Source organism: Coprinopsis cinerea, assembly GCF_000182895.1.
Source record: "Coprinopsis cinerea okayama7#130 chromosome 8 map unlocalized cont3.8, whole genome shotgun sequence".
NCBI lineage: Eukaryota > Fungi > Basidiomycota > Agaricomycetes > Agaricales > Psathyrellaceae > Coprinopsis > Coprinopsis cinerea.
Window position 1 is genome coordinate 1359280 of NW_003307537.1, and position 14768 is coordinate 1374047.

The 14768-nt window shown below is 51.2% G+C and overlaps 9 protein-coding genes across 9 annotated transcripts; 4 read left to right on the forward strand and 5 right to left on the reverse strand.

Annotated features, from left to right (window-relative positions):
* Nucleotides 1–35: 35 nt before the first annotated feature.
* Nucleotides 36–1444, reverse strand: CC1G_02952 (hypothetical protein; the record flags this gene model as incomplete). Its single annotated transcript, XM_001835812.2, has 7 exons — nucleotides 36–120; nucleotides 189–431; nucleotides 496–545; nucleotides 605–912; nucleotides 972–1023; nucleotides 1091–1279; nucleotides 1331–1444. 7 exons carry the CDS (start codon nucleotides 1442–1444, stop codon nucleotides 36–38), a joined length of 1041 nt encoding a protein of 346 aa, XP_001835864.2.
* Nucleotides 1445–2024: 580 nt separating this feature from the next.
* On the reverse strand, nucleotides 2025–3133 carry CC1G_02953 (hypothetical protein; the record flags this gene model as incomplete). Its single annotated transcript, XM_001835813.2, has 3 exons — nucleotides 2025–2472; nucleotides 2530–2673; nucleotides 2731–3133. 3 exons carry the CDS (start codon nucleotides 3131–3133, stop codon nucleotides 2306–2308), a joined length of 714 nt encoding a protein of 237 aa, XP_001835865.2. The 3' UTR covers nucleotides 2025–2305.
* A 1182-nt stretch (nucleotides 3134–4315) lies between these two features.
* Nucleotides 4316–5238, forward strand: CC1G_02954 (hypothetical protein; the record flags this gene model as incomplete). The annotated part of the gene is made up of 3 exons (XM_001835814.1): nucleotides 4316–4399; nucleotides 4455–4556; nucleotides 4615–5238. 3 exons carry the CDS (start codon nucleotides 4316–4318, stop codon nucleotides 5236–5238), a joined length of 810 nt encoding a protein of 269 aa, XP_001835866.1.
* Nucleotides 5239–5817: 579 nt separating this feature from the next.
* On the forward strand, nucleotides 5818–7314 carry CC1G_02955 (hypothetical protein; the record flags this gene model as incomplete). The annotated part of the gene is made up of 2 exons (XM_001835815.2): nucleotides 5818–6637; nucleotides 6692–7314. 2 exons carry the CDS (start codon nucleotides 5818–5820, stop codon nucleotides 7312–7314), a joined length of 1443 nt encoding a protein of 480 aa, XP_001835867.2.
* Nucleotides 7315–7342: 28 nt separating this feature from the next.
* CC1G_02956 (hypothetical protein) lies at nucleotides 7343–8389 on the reverse strand (the record flags this gene model as incomplete). Its single annotated transcript, XM_001835816.2, has 5 exons — nucleotides 7343–7556; nucleotides 7609–7788; nucleotides 7844–8071; nucleotides 8127–8191; nucleotides 8245–8389. 5 exons carry the CDS (start codon nucleotides 8387–8389, stop codon nucleotides 7398–7400), a joined length of 777 nt encoding a protein of 258 aa, XP_001835868.2. The 3' UTR covers nucleotides 7343–7397.
* Nucleotides 8390–9174: 785 nt separating this feature from the next.
* CC1G_02957 (cyclopropane-fatty-acyl-phospholipid synthase) lies at nucleotides 9175–10219 on the reverse strand (the record flags this gene model as incomplete). Its single annotated transcript, XM_001835817.2, has 4 exons — nucleotides 9175–9429; nucleotides 9490–9587; nucleotides 9641–9872; nucleotides 9983–10219. 4 exons carry the CDS (start codon nucleotides 10217–10219, stop codon nucleotides 9175–9177), a joined length of 822 nt encoding a protein of 273 aa, XP_001835869.2.
* A 601-nt stretch (nucleotides 10220–10820) lies between these two features.
* Nucleotides 10821–12218, reverse strand: CC1G_02958 (hypothetical protein). The gene is made up of 8 exons (XM_001835818.2): nucleotides 12196–12218; nucleotides 12092–12144; nucleotides 12022–12033; nucleotides 11885–11969; nucleotides 11692–11824; nucleotides 11549–11620; nucleotides 11296–11465; nucleotides 10821–11232 (listed from the first exon to the last, which is right to left on the reverse strand). The coding sequence occupies exons 1-8, from the start codon at nucleotides 12211–12213 to the stop codon at nucleotides 11062–11064; spliced, it is 714 nt and encodes a 237-aa protein (XP_001835870.2). The 5' UTR covers nucleotides 12214–12218; the 3' UTR covers nucleotides 10821–11061.
* A 321-nt stretch (nucleotides 12219–12539) lies between these two features.
* Nucleotides 12540–13121, forward strand: CC1G_02959 (hypothetical protein; the record flags this gene model as incomplete). The annotated part of the gene is made up of 2 exons (XM_001835819.2): nucleotides 12540–12721; nucleotides 13091–13121. The coding sequence occupies 2 exons, from the start codon at nucleotides 12540–12542 to the stop codon at nucleotides 13119–13121; spliced, it is 213 nt and encodes a 70-aa protein (XP_001835871.2).
* Nucleotides 13122–13427: 306 nt separating this feature from the next.
* On the forward strand, nucleotides 13428–14222 carry CC1G_02960 (hypothetical protein; the record flags this gene model as incomplete). Its single annotated transcript, XM_001835820.2, has 2 exons — nucleotides 13428–13442; nucleotides 13491–14222. 2 exons carry the CDS (start codon nucleotides 13428–13430, stop codon nucleotides 14220–14222), a joined length of 747 nt encoding a protein of 248 aa, XP_001835872.2.
* Between the last annotated feature and the right edge of the window lie 546 nt (nucleotides 14223–14768).

Here is a 14768-nt window from a genome sequence, read left to right on the forward strand (position 1 = left end):
GGTTAGTAAGAGACCAAATGATACGAATCAACACCTCAAAGGACAAGGGTAGCAGAACTCCGCTCAAGGGCCTTCGAAGTCGCCAGACGCGGCGCCGTCGCGTCCGCATCGGTATCGGTACTATCAAGAATCGGAACAAGGTGGAATGAATCTTGGATACTCACTCGCCATGGCCCGCTGCGACCCACACGGCATCTCCAGCTAACCGACCTCGTTCGCTCCAATAACCTTCCTCATCGCCTAACTTCCATATCGCCTTAATATGGTCGATCGCTTCCACTCCAGAGATCTTCCGTTCCATCCAACCTGCCAGTTGACTGTGGTGTTGTGCCATCGCCAACAGTCGGTTATCTGAGGCTTTTGACTCCGCCTCTGGCAGTGCACAAGAACCACAGGTGCAGTGGAATCCATAGTGGTCTCTCAGGTACGCTCTGTTCGGGGAGGAACAATCTAAGCCGGGTGAAATGATCACCATACTCTGTGGAATCCACTTACCTCCTCTCATCTCGGGGCTTCTTCGTATCACTGTATGTCGTCAAGACTTCCTGTTCTCATAATACCGGGACGGTCAGCCACTGACTGTAGATGTTCAGTGATAACTTACGCTACCCCGAGCAATGTCTTTGATTGCATGAATTAAGAGTACCCCCTCTTGTCCTCGCCAAGAGTAGACAGCGTTGAATGCACTCGAGCAGCCATGGTTAAGGCGGGCCATCCGCGGAAAGATGCCTACACTTGAACCAGCAGACACTGCATTGGTTTCGAAGATAGCCAAGGCAAGGTGCTTCTTGTCTTTCTCAGGGTTCTTGTTTTGAGCAAGTCCGACGAAAGAAAGGTTGAAGAAGGCTTGCTTCTTGTTTTCCGTCAGGTTCTCTACCTTCTCCCAAATGAACTCGGTGGGGGACGTGTTAACTGTTTAAGAGAGGATATAAGCTTCAGCCAGAGAAGACCATGCAGATATCATAGCCTACTTGTAGGTGGAACGAGGAATAGGGGCTTCTCAGAGAGAAGGAGTTCCCCTTGCTAGAATGACGTTGAGACGGAGTAAGCTGCCACCGATCTCACCGAAATTAACACTATTCAGTCGTACCCGGATGTCCCTCGATGCAATTGCGCCTTTACCCTTCCCTGGAATATCAACGACATCCCACGGGGACTCGATGTCAGGGTTGAAGATGACAACCTCCCTATGCTGTTTCTTCAGAGAGTCGTCTTCCCATCGACCATAATACCAACCGTAGAATAGGCCAGCCAGTAGCCCAAACCACAGTATCCATATCTATGACTGTTCAGTGTGAATCTTCAGTCGAAGTGGAATACTAGACCTCACCCCAGGGAGTCGATGACCGTTATTAGCAGGCTGCGCTGGCCGTTGCTTCGCATTTTGTCGTGGCGTTGTTTTGGCGCCGTGAGGCACCTTAGTACCAGCGCGTTTGGAGGGCATCCTTGACGACAAGGGCAAAGTGGGTATGTCCCTTTAGCCCTGGGCTTTGGAAACGGTTAAGGGTCTATGGAGAATTGAATTGAACGGAAACAACGGACAGGCTTCCTGATTGTGCAGAACAAGAGGTGTGTACCAGCGGCAGTGCTCGTTCCCAGAACTCAACGCGTCGGGTGATGCCAAGACCATCATGTCGCGGTGGAGGAAGCGCGAACGAGCGCGATTGGCGGCGCTCTTTTCCGCTGCGCGTCGCCCATGTTCAGGGCAAGGAAGATGAAAATGAAAATAAAACACACGGACACACACAGTGTCAAGCTCAAGACTTCGGGTCATATTACGCGTCGATGCCACTGGCGCCCCACTGTTCCTCCAGGCCCATTTTGACGGCGCGGCCTGCGGATAAAATCCCGGAACCATAGGCATTATCGCATCGAACACGAGTTACAATTTGGAGTAAGAGGGGAAAAAGGTCATATCATATGTCCGTACCTCAGGCTTATCACAAAAAACTGACATCCCCCATTACATCCCAGCACGACGCCTCCGTGTTCCTGAAATGACGAGATACTTCGCCATAGCGCGCTGCAATAACGCTGGTATATATTGGCAATGCTGTATGAAGGTGCAATGCACGTCACAGGATATCTGGTGGTAAATCCAACCGGAATTGAGTAGGCAAAGAGAATATCCAGATAATAGAGAGTGCGAGGGGGAAAGCCTGGAAACGTTGGGATGCGCAATAGAAGTAGAGCCTATCCTATAAACCCGTGTAGACTATAACCATTAGTTTGATTGGAAAGAAAGGAAACTTGTCCGTCCCAGAAGCGACCGACTTGTCGCGATGTAGACGGTGATGGAGGCAGATCACGTCCGCAGATTAGGCCCTGGGTGTAACCTGCCCGCTAGCAAGATGCTGAATGTTACTGTCACTAGGGCAGTCATTGAGACGGTTACAAATCCTACGCCCATTCGGGCAGCGGGGAAGTTGCCTCTCGTTAAGGATGACTGAATTATGAAGTAACGGAAAACACCTGAACAACGGTCGATAGTCAAGACCAAAGTGGTTGGAACAAGTAATGAACACACACCGATAATCAAAACACTTAGCCCGACGAGGATGGTCGCTGCCCCCAATGGTCGCACATACGGCTCTATCGGGCCTGAGAGGAATGGAAGAACGCCGTCAGGTTGGGAATGATGATTCGATGCCACTGTGAAGAGTTGAATGAGAGCTGGAAGGGTTCATTAATCAGTCAAGGAACTGATTGTGTAGCTGGAGGAACACCCACCAACGCCGGACGATGCAACCGCGAGGCTTGTCCGCACGTAAGCCAGGAAAGTTCGCTCTGAGGCGAGATGATCGCGGGCAACACTTCCAGAGTTCTCCAGGCTCAAGGAGACAAAGTCAGAGTGGTACCACGACAACAGAGTGTTCCTCCAGGTATCTGAGGCGGATTTGGTGGTGCGAGTGGCCTGATACTCGGAGCAATGGCCACAACACCTGCACGGTGTTTCCGAGGACGACGGTTCGTCCACCAGAGGTGTTGCATGACCAGTCGAAGGGATAAAAGAGGGCTTGACAACATCCTTGTCCTTGTTCAAGACGACATCGGGGTCTGATATCCCTGAGTATTGGGTATCCTGGTCCCGAGAGTGAAAGAAGAGGGGTGTCGTTTCGGACATCCGAGTCATGGTAGGGTTTAGTCGTTCCACATCTCGTTCAAGGGCCATACGGGTCGTAAAGGTCGTAGAGTCAATAGAGCCGAGACGAGGTCGCCACTGTTCCTTTTAAGGGTACTAGATTCGTCGTGGTGGGCGGAGGAAGCGGTCAGCTGTCACGATGGAACCTTTAAGTATGCTAAAAAGAGCATGGACGCGCTGGGTTTCTGATTTCTCTTATCTCCGACAGCACACGAGCATCGACCTCCTCCATTTCCTTCCGGCTGCAACTTAAAGCTGGGTAAGTATTCGGGCGTCGTCGTCGAGGGCAAAGAGTGAAAGCGGCGGCGCCGCCCGATGCCGTTCAGTAGATACCCCGGACCTGGGCGGATGAGTGGATGTGATGGTAGCCCCTATCTCGCCTGAATTTCTGTCGTTTGACCACACTGTCACCTCTGCGAAGATCCATCGCCACCAGGTATATGCCGTTACACGTGCTTCAAATAGGTTCTGGACTCGGACAAATTCACAGTACTTTCAACGGTAACCGGCGCTCGCTCCACGCGAACGTCCCTCAGTGACAGTATCCAGTGCAGACGCAGTCATCGACCACGGGCACCAAGGGGAGGACTTGTCCGATGCAAACACCGAAGATTGGAGGTGCTGTTGATCTTCGAATGGCCGTGTCCACTAACGAAGGAAATGAAGATACTGCTAATCGGTGAGCACTCTCGCTTTCGCTAAGTATGCTAATTTAAATTAAATCCGAAAGAACTCCTATCTCGAAACACCACTAGTATCCAACAGCGGGGGTACCCCGACCCGTCCATGAATGGTGTTTGAGTACTGAGTACTGGGACATATGCATACACTTATCTGGGGACATGCCTTTTCCTTGTTCAGCGGGCATGGGGAGGCCGAGATGCCCGATAGCCATCGATCAAGTCTTTCATAGGGGCTCATGCGCCCGAAATACAGGTAACAGTTTCAGGCAACTTTGCTCAGTGGCTCTCATTCGGCAAGCCACCGCACCCAGGCGAGTTTAGAAGATTTTCGCGGCCAACATAATGCTTTTACTGACTAGCCTGGCCAAAGCGCTTGAACATCGTCAGCCTCTGATGGCTTAAATATAAACCCCAACTCCAGGGCCTGTCTCCTTCACTGCTCCAATCTCTCTTGGTTCTGTCTCTCTCGCTTTTCTTACCTGGACTTGTCATGGTCACTGTCAATCGTTGTTTGCTCTCCCTCGCTGTCGTCTACCTCTCGTCGACCAGTGCTTATTATGTCCCGGAAAGGCGTGTAAGCATTTGTCTCCTCCTATTCCAAGAAACATTCTGTTAACACTCTATTTCAGCAAGTGTTTCAATTCGGAAAACCGTCAAAATACAGAACCGTTGACCTTCCGACGCCGACATTTGACGCTTCCTTCCCATCTGCAACTTTTGCCATTCCAATTGTAAGGAAATGATCAAGTTCAATATATATAACTTCCATTCACGAGTTCGAACCATTAGGGCGGCGGGAATGCAGCCCAAGCAAACATCACGGATATCATTGGGAACTTCCTCGGAGGATCCAGCGGCTCCAGCGGTGTCGGTTTCACCAATTCGAAAGGACAAACTGTTCCAATGGTCTCCACAAGCTCTTCTGGAACGGTTCTCGACACGATGAGCGGTGGAATGTTTGGAGATGACTCTGAGCCGAGCGACAACTCGATTGACACTTCAATCATCAGTGCTCATTCCAACTCTGGGTCGACCGGCGGTTTGACAGGACACGGTCTCGCCAGCCCAATCAATCTCAACCAACAAAGTGCCCCAGGAACCTCGCAGATTGGGTCATCCATCCTCGGAATTCTCCAGGCCGCCAACGCTGCGAATCCTGGCCCAGCCTTCCATCGACGTGATCAACCACAACGGACCAGAGCCTCCCGATTCCGAAGCAGGATGAAGACCCCGACTGATGAGACCCTTTCTAACGACAAACGGCAAGCCACCGCAGGCGACATCCTCACTACACTGGGAGGTGCGGCCGCTTCCCTACCTCAATTGCCATCGGCACCCTCCCTTCCTGCTGCAGAAGGCGCCGTCCCTGCAGACGCAACTGGCACTGGTGGTTCCGAGGTCGCCGGTCCTTGAGGGGCAAGTTCAAGGCGTCGACGGGAGGTAGGAGAGCATGAATGACTGTACAACCCTATTTCACCTTTCAGGACCTTTTGAGAACATTTCGTTTGTATTTGGCCATCCAATCCTTTAGAACACGTCCCTCCCTTTCGAACTTCACTCTCTCCATTGCTTTCTTTGTCGTCGATTTTCATCATATTTCCTTCTTTTTATTTATTTAATAGCAGGTATACATACTATACGTACGCATGATGTAACGAGCTCTTTCACGACCTTCTACGAGCTTCAATGTACGGAATTGAACGGGCGCTTAATGAGGACAACAATCGGCATGATCGGCGTGATGGTTGTTGAGGGGTTTGCCGACTTCTCTCACATACACAAGTATAAGGGTTCGACAACCTCTTCGAGGATCGGAAGCTGTCCAAGCTCAAGTTAAACTCCGAGCGCAAAGGTACGAGAGCCTTGAAATATTGGTCCACAGACCGAGAGTGAACACGCTTCGTTATTCCACGCCGAAGTTGGATCCGCCTTGAACTTGGCTCTTGCGCGCTAGTTCGAAAAGGAATAGGCCCAACGGTGTTTCAGCCTGAGATGGCCCTCAGTGACCTGCCAACGGAGACGATCGAGAAGATCTTATCGTCATTTTCGAGGCCACTGCGAGACCGAGCCACACTCTCCAGCTGTTCTCTTGTTTCTCGACAGTTCGTCGACATTGCGCAACGCCTACTCTACGAGCAACTGTCCATCAGGCGATTAGACTCAAACTACGTCCAGGGCCTGGTGGAATTTATAAAGGAACACCCTCGAATAGCATCGCATGTCTGGGAACTCTACACCCATCTTCCCTACAATCACTCAGAGCCGACGGGCAGAAAATTCCAAAATCCATTAGAGGGGCTATTTGAAGTGCTTCCCCATGTCAAGTCTCTCATCTTGCATGCCGGATGGTGGAGCCCCATAAACCTCTCCACTTCGGCCATGCATGCTGTCGAAAAGGTCGTTGGAGGGAAAACGCACCATTCACTCCAAAGCCTCGTTCTGATCGCCACTCCCGGTTTCCCCATTACTCCCATCATCGCTTCCCAAACGCTGAGAAAACTAGAAATACTTGAAACAAGAGGAGAAACGTTCTGCAAAGACTCGGTTGACGCAGCTGTCAAGAGCAAAGGGCATCCACCAGCTTCCCTGCGACTGGAAGTGTTCAACAGCGTGCCAATGGATGTTGACTCTCCAAGACACGACCTGGTCTCCATCGACCCTTCCATCTTCTCGAATCTGAAATCGTTGCGGTTGGCGGTAACGGACCAGTCAGATGGCCAAGTATCCGGACGAGCCATGACCGAGATCTTACTGAACTCCTGTTCGCGCACGCTGCAATCGCTCAGCATCGTGTGCGAGCAAGGGAAAGCTAGTACGTGTGCTTGCCTAAACTCGCAAGGTGAAGTCCGTACTCAAGTGATGACAGCCCTGCCTCACTTAGGAGCCCTCCGATCTCTCGAGTCAGTAACTTTTGAGGTGAAGAACACTCGCGGTCCAAAGTTCACCTTCCCGTTCCACGCCCCATGGCCCACAGCTTCCGAGTGTCTATCAAATGTTTGGACGCTCCTCGCGACCATGGATTCCAACAGTCCCGTGAAGGCGTTGACCTTGAAGTTGTCCACCAACTTCACCGACCATAACCCTGAAAACTGGAGGGAGACTCAGTTTCTAGTTTCGTCACCCGACATCCTGCCGGTCTGGAAAGTACTCGACGAGTACATCTCCGATCCCTCTAAATTTCCCTCGCTCAAAGGCATAACAATCAGCGCCAAATTGATCTGCTACGGGAATAAACGAGGACCACTAGAGCGGGAGGAGAACGGTGCACTTGACGAGGACTTGAAGGAGGAATACCAGGGAATACAGAACAATCGAACCTTGACACCTAGGGCACGAGATGTCCTTCGAGCAAGAGTGGGGGCCAAACAACGCGAGCGCAATCTTCGACCGTCGGTCTTCTCGACGCAGCAGCTACTTCCATTGACTTCACAACGAGTGGGAGTAGATCTCCATTTTTCGCTGGAGGAAACCGAGATTCCAGGATGTTGAAAAGCTTTCACAGAACTATGCATTCCAATAAACAAAAGTCTCTTGATGATCTCATGGTGCATGGTCAGGTGTATTGAGGCAGCTCAGCTGACCATCGTGTACAGGAAACTCCCAAGGAAGACCATACCCGCACCTGTCCCGAGTTGTGTGTTCCAGGGATTGCCGAACCACCACACACTCAAACATAAGCTGAGTGCTTTGCGAACTGTTAATGCAATGTTGGTCGATACAGAAGACACCCGCTGCCGAGTCGGTCGTCAACACCAGTCCTGTTGGTAGGGCTGAAGCACATACCGATGATAGCTGGTTCACACCGGAAACACATGCGTATTGTGAGATCAGGTTTGCCAGCAGGATCACATAGGGGAGATGGGGTATCGAGTTGGTCTTTATGTTCCTGGCTTCATACAGGCTATTCAGACCTTGCCTAACGTCCGGAATCAAAGGCAAAAACGCAGGCAAAGCGAGGAAATGCTACACGGCGACGCGGAGTCAGTACAAACGAGCACAAAGAGGCGAGGACACATACTGTATAGAACAGCCCTTCCTTCCATGCGGGGCCATACTTCTTATATGTAAGCTCCTGAAGGACCCCGAGAGTAGCCGTGCAAACGAGAGAGGCAACCAGCATAGTTATCCCTTTAGCGTATAGTTCCATGTCTTCGACGTTACCGGAAAGACTGAAACTCGATGTTGAAGTAGCTGAACCAGACAGTGCTGAGAGGAAAGCGCCAACAGTGACCACCGCCACAGAAACCTAGAAGAAGTGTTTGTTGGTTCACAGCCCAGTCAAGAGTGTAGAAGATACGTACCACTTGCATCAAGCGATACCGCTTCTTCAAGAACAAGAATCCAAAGAGAAGGGATACCGGTAGGCCTGAGGAGCTGGGGTCAGTTCATTCGGGCGAGAGGGGTGCACAAGTCACCTACCAGCAGAGCGGAAGACGATCAAGACGGGCAACGGCACCTTATAAGCAAAAGCCCAGTTATTCATGAGGGACCCAGTCGTCAAAACCAGCACTTGGAGGATCCAATTCTGTATTGGGACCTGTCTAGGTTTGAGGCGAGGTATCATGCTGTTACTCGGGAAGTCTATAAAGGCTGGAAACATCTGTAGCGTGATGAAGAGCATTTGGGAGAAAGTCAACGCGGAGCCTAGGTCAGACGATCTTCAGCCTGGGTACAACGCGCATCGAGCAATGGCCGTGACGAACCGATTTTCGGGTTGAAAAGTAGGAGTTTCTCGTAGGCAACGACATTTCTGAGAGGTCAGGTAGTCAGAGACCGATTTGGATGGGTAAAGGGCCCAAGACGAACGAGCAGCATCCTCCATAGACGAGTCCTAAGCTCTACTAGGGTCAGTCCCTTTTACCAATTCGCAATGCAATGAACTTACAGATGACAATTCGACTACGGAAGGTGCAAGAAACTTTAGGCCCAAGCTTGGTGCCAGGCTCATTGGCTTGGTCGAGCCATTTGTTGCTTGGGTATCGTCATTGGACTTGGTGGGTTGGTTGTTGAATTTGGTCCGCTTCCGTGCTCTAGACGACGACATCGCAAGCTCTAGTCTTTCGCAGACACCAAAGGGATGATAGTGTACAAGATAACGGGTTGGCCTCTAGGCAATCATGGTCGTCGTGAAAGTGGGTGACCTTGGGTTCCAAACGTCGTTCGTCACGGAACAACACGTCGGTGATGGCTACAATGGCTGATGATGTCCATCACGACACATTTGGACGCTGAGCGGCGCCGGCCCTTTTTATTTTCTTTTTTCCTCCTTCCTTGTCCACACTCGTAGAGGAAGACACAGCGAACACGAGAACCCATGGATTCATAAAAATACAGCTACAGAAGTCTTGTTCAAGGATCCTTGACGAGGGCCGAGAACCTCAATCGCATATATGTCAACGCCCAATTTCCTCCCTCATCCTGACAATCGACTCGACAATGGTCCACCACTTCTTTCATGATCTCTTCAGCTTGCTCGTCGCTGAAGGCCTTCAGGAATGAGCTCCTCACGAACAGCCTCAGCCATTCCATGAGGCCCGTCGGGAGTGGAGTGATTCGAGGGGTGAGAGACATTTGCGTTGGGACGAACCCTGCGGTAACGAGAAGCTAACGAGAAAAATCAGCTTTTGCTTTCAGACATCAAGGGATCTATACACCCCAACGGACCTTGACATAGTCTTCGATTGAAGGGAAATACCACGGATCCACAACCTTTGGGTCGTAACCTCGTCGCCGAAGGGCACCATGGATTGCTCCTCTTACACCTGGAAACGCATTTCAGTGTTCTTTTCTCAGGGCGACGAGCGCAGCGACTGACCAATGCAGTTCATGAACCCACCCATCTCCGCTACTAGTCGACCTCCGGGTTTCAGCGTCTTGCGAGCACCAATCAGGACTCCTAGTGGGTCCCGTTTGCACCAATGCAGCGTGGCATTGCTGAATACCGCGTCGAATTGTCCCGCGAGACTTGCGTACTCCTGAGGTAACTGCAACTCCTGCGCGTCCCCTATGAACGCGTGCCGGAGGCCATTCTTTCGCGCCATCTGAACCTACGAATACGCGGTGAGTACCTCTACCTTATCTACACTCTCCACTAAACACTTACCATGCTCTCACTAGCATCCATACCAAGCACCAACCCCCCTGGCCCTCGACTTACAATCCTCTCAATCTCCAAACTCACTTCTCCACTTCCACAACCGAGGTCCAGGATCTGCTCGCCGGGTTGAGCGTCCAGGAGGTTCATAACAGGAGCTATGAACGATGCGGAATACACAAATGACGCAGTCTTGTTGTACAAAGACGCGGACCAGCCACTCGAGTCAGGGTTATCCGACGAGTCGTTCTCGCGTTTGACGCGTGTCGCGGTTTCAGACGTTGCTGGGAGAGAAGACATGGCATAGGGGAATCGCGTTTCGCTGACCATGAAAGAGCCTGTGTGTGGAGTATTGAAGGTGCAGTTGTAATGTGGTGGAGATTCTGGTGGGTCGTACAGGGTCGAATTCGAATTATAACACCTAACGGTGGAACCTCGCAGGCTATAAATAAAGAGTCGCTTGCAGCGCCTGCTTTACGGGACCGCGTCGCTCTTTTCGGTCCAAGAATGATTCGCTATGTGCACCCTCTCGGCCGACTATCTACAGCAACCTTTTCGGATAGATCGGAGCTCCTCCAATTCTCAAATGTCTTCCCCACACTCTCTCTACAGTAACGAAACTCTATGATCGGAGCTGTACCGCGCTATGAGTAACAGCCAGGAGAACCCTGAGTTCTATCTTTTGCGGTGCTTAACTTCCAACACGTTTCTATACGACGGCCGAACTCTCTGCAACCTCCCATTGACGGCCGAATGCAAACATTTGAAATGACCAGGAATTGCTACCCTCCGTGTCTATGGAAAACGCCGACCCAAGGACGATCAGCGCTTCTACATCATTGGGTGTCAAGGGCGTCGAAACGGTGAGACCCATCGTCGGTCCCCTGTTCAGGTTACACCCTTGAAAGAGAAACAATTACATTCAGTATTCGAACAGATTTAGAAGTCCGTGAGCTTCCGAGCCGTTACAGAAGAGTACGATGCCAGCAAAAAAAAGAACACGAAGAAATCAGACGGGACGTGCAACCCCAACTGTCCCAACCGGATCCTATTCTCGAAAGTCTAGTGGACCTTTGCCGTCCCAGTCACCCCGTCCTGATGTATTGGCGAGTTGACTCGACCCTAGTGAAGGACCGATCGCATTACGTCGAAACGGGAGGGACAGGTGTCGCCCCCGAACCCCCTTGCTTGGCCTTCTCCTCGGTAGCGATACGGCGGGCTTCTTCTTGGATATCATGAATCTGTTTCGAAGTCGTGGTGTAGAACTCGCGGACTTTCTGACCGATGGGTGTGGCGAGCGCCCTGGTGTAATACTAGATCCCAGTTGGATTAGTCTCAACCTCCAGCGGAGCCGCAAACGAAAAGGCACTACGCACATCGCGGAACGCCTTTACATATCCCTTCTGTTCAGCCTGCTGGTGAGCAGATTCGACCGTCTGCTGCGCCTTCCCGGAGACGGTCTGATCGGGACCTAGGGCCCTTTCGCCGATAGTCTTGTCTAGATGCTGAACGTAATCTAGGAACTTCTTCGAGATACCTTTCTGTTCTAAGAACGGAGAAGTCGAGAAGCGTTAGAAATGGCCGTCGTTGCATTAAGAAAGTCACAATCGCGACTCGCCAAGTACTTACGATCCAGCTCAATTGCCCGAGCGAGGATGTTATCAGAAAGCTGATAACCTTTGGCAAGGTACTCGGCCGCGACTGCGATGGAGAGAAAGCTAGTCAGGACGGGATCGAGGATGGGGCTGATAGGACCTTGGTACTAGACGTACTTCCTGCACGAGGTTTGTCTTCCTGCTTGACATGCTCCGTATCGTGCCCCTGCGGAAGGGGATCAGAGTCATCTTGGTGGACCACATCCGAAGTGACGGTCAAGGTGGCGCCATCGAGAGTTCCGCCGTTTAGCTATTGAAATGGCTGTTAGACCATGGAATGCTGGCGCATTAAGCTCATTATATCGCTCACCATCAACGCGGTCTTGGCGGCAGTGGCCTTCTCGAACGCGATGGTTGCTTTGCCAGACTTTTCCTCATAGTCAATAGAGCTAATTCTGTGACAATTAGGCCTATGGCCGGGTCTGTCTTTCAACTTAAGCCACTCACTGTCCACAGAATCTGAAAACAAGAGATGATTAGCGGCCTGAGATATGAAGTGCCTTTCAGTTGTACATACGTGAAGAAATCGTTCAATTGGGCCTCGGTTGTAGAGGCAGAGATTCCTGTAACCTTTTGAGGAGTAAGTATAGACTTTCGTTCTGGGATCAGTGGAAAACCTACGTTAACGGTGTTGGCCATTGTGGTTGAACGTTGAATGTTAAGCGCTTCAGGCGCAGGTTGGAGTGGTTTTGTGTTGTGGATGCATGACGTCATCCACGCGTTAAGGCTCCTAATCGAGCCCACTCTAGGTTTCAAACTTCTCCTGTGTTCTTGAGCCCATGCAGTCATGAATCAATTTCAAAGTTGTGGCGTGGATACAATGGATTCAAAGAATCAACTGGAAGCCTCGCGGGAAGCCACTAAGTCCCCGAAATGAAGCCACTAAAGCACATCCTACTCGTAGTATCACTCTCGTAACTGTTCGCAGATGACTTTAAACTACAAAGGTTAAAGTAGACCACAGAATGACGGAGCTCGTGAACAGTGACTGTATGGTCCGCATTCGAGAGCACCTCTCGACTGGGCTTAACAGGCAGCAGACAGCTGGTGAAGGAAACTACAATGCATTCTCCGCAATCTCCGCCTCTGTTTCGGATGGAACATGCGCTGTGATGAATTTGGGACAGGAGCTTAGAGGTGGTGAAGGGTACGATGAGAACATGCTGGAACATTACGGGGCCAACCAACACTCGTAGTTGGGTACTGCCGTACATGTTGACTTGGGGACGGATGGGATATACATTTGTGTCCAAATTTGTTGGCACCCCGAGCTTAAAGTTGGAACATGCGAGCGTTGACAAACAGTTTCTTTTTCTGGGAACAACGAATTGGATATTCTCTAGACCTCCGCAGAAACCTTGTGTGCGCGACGATTTCACTGACAAGAGACACGAACGGGCGCTGTGGCGAGAGACAATAAACGGACAAGGGGGAGCGTGGGAATGTGGGCGGCGGAGAAAGAATGGGGATGGCCAAAGGCTTGGCGTAATTAATGTTGGAAGAGGGGTATTTATAGTGGCACTCCCAACCACCGTACTGCCATCTAGGTCCGCTTCTTATTCACTGGTCCGGCCACGCCTCCAGCCCACATTTGCTGGGCTCTGGGGCGTCTCAGCCAGCCAACCTAGTAGCCCTCGACCCTGGGCAGAGCCTGGACAGGGGAGCAGAGTGCGGCCATTGAGCCTCTTTCCCCGAGCACTGCGACTCATTAAGTGTGTCTTCTACTTCTGGCCTTGTCACAGCCTCTCATTTACCTTTTCTTCCCTCTTATTTCAGAGCCAACTCGTTACATAACCTTGATGCCTTGGCCCTTAAAACAGCAGCCATCCTCCTTCTTTTCCTCTGTTTCCAAAATGCCCAGCCCCGTCGTAGGTTTATCTCTGCATGTCCTTGGTCTCCATGCTCACTTCACCCAGTCGTATCCCCACCGAGGCCGTGGTCGACCAGACATATCCTCCACGACTACAGGCAGCATGCCTCTGAAGCCTTCAGCGCCTATCCAAATACCAGCAGGCCGTCGATCCGCCGTGCTATCGTCGACTTCCAACTATTCCCAACCGACATCGCCAGATACTGTCTTCGAAATGTCGCCCATTACTACAGAATTTGTGGGACACCAGCGACCTTCCTTCTCCCTTGCACAGAATGAGAGGAGTGCGGAATCTTTCTTGTACAACTTCCCCTCCTTCTCTGGACGACAGCCTCAGACGATCTCGGACAAGAACTCTCCGACACCCCCGGATTGCTATGGCGCAGCCCTATGCCAGCGGAACCGTGTTGCAGACCCTCTGGCCATCAGGATGTCTCCACCGCCACCGAAGAGCAGCTGCGTGCTCGATGAGTACGATCTATCTCCTGGGTTCGTGTACCCAGATGAAGGAAGCAGGTCATCGCCATCGAAAGAAAACTACGACTACTTCCAACCCAGATCTAGACGGCTGGGACGTCTTTCCCCGGGGCCTCGCCTTCCTTCGTCCAGCACTTCGCCGTGGATAATGCAAGGTCGAGGAGACGCCGCAGCAGAAGATACTATAGATGTGGCGTACTCACACATGGATCCGAGCGCATTCGAGTTCCAACGCCATCTTCTGCAGCGAATTGAAACCCAAAAGCCCTCTCACATTATGAACATGCGCTCATACATGTAGAGTGGGCACCACAAGCGCCCGATTACAGCTTTTCACAGCCATTTTCGTAAGCCCCTATATCCTCTCCTCCATTAGGATATCCCAACTCATTTCTCCTCACAGGTTACCTTTTGCATCTCATTCATAGACTGTTCTGTTCACGCCGGATCCCTCCAAAGAAATTGCTATCGTGCACGCTTTCGCTTTCGCATCCACTGTTTTCAACATCATCCACTTTCTGCTCAAGCACGTTCTGTCACCTTCCTCCAAAATTGCCCTTACGATACATGGCCTACTACTTATTCTTCCCTATAGTTATACTATCCCCACTGTTGTACACGTCCACCCATCCCTAGCCTCTTGATAGATTAGCATTAATGTTTGTAGAAAAGGCACGCCTCACTAAAAGCATCGGAATCAACAAATCGTTTATTAGCCTCGACATGCCGTTTGTCAAAGTAGAGTTATTGAGTGACACTTCTATGCAGCCGCCCTAACAGTCTCTTAACTGTCTGTCTTTCTCTGTCAAAAAAGCGACAGTTCGTTCACGGTACCTTCCGTCGGCGA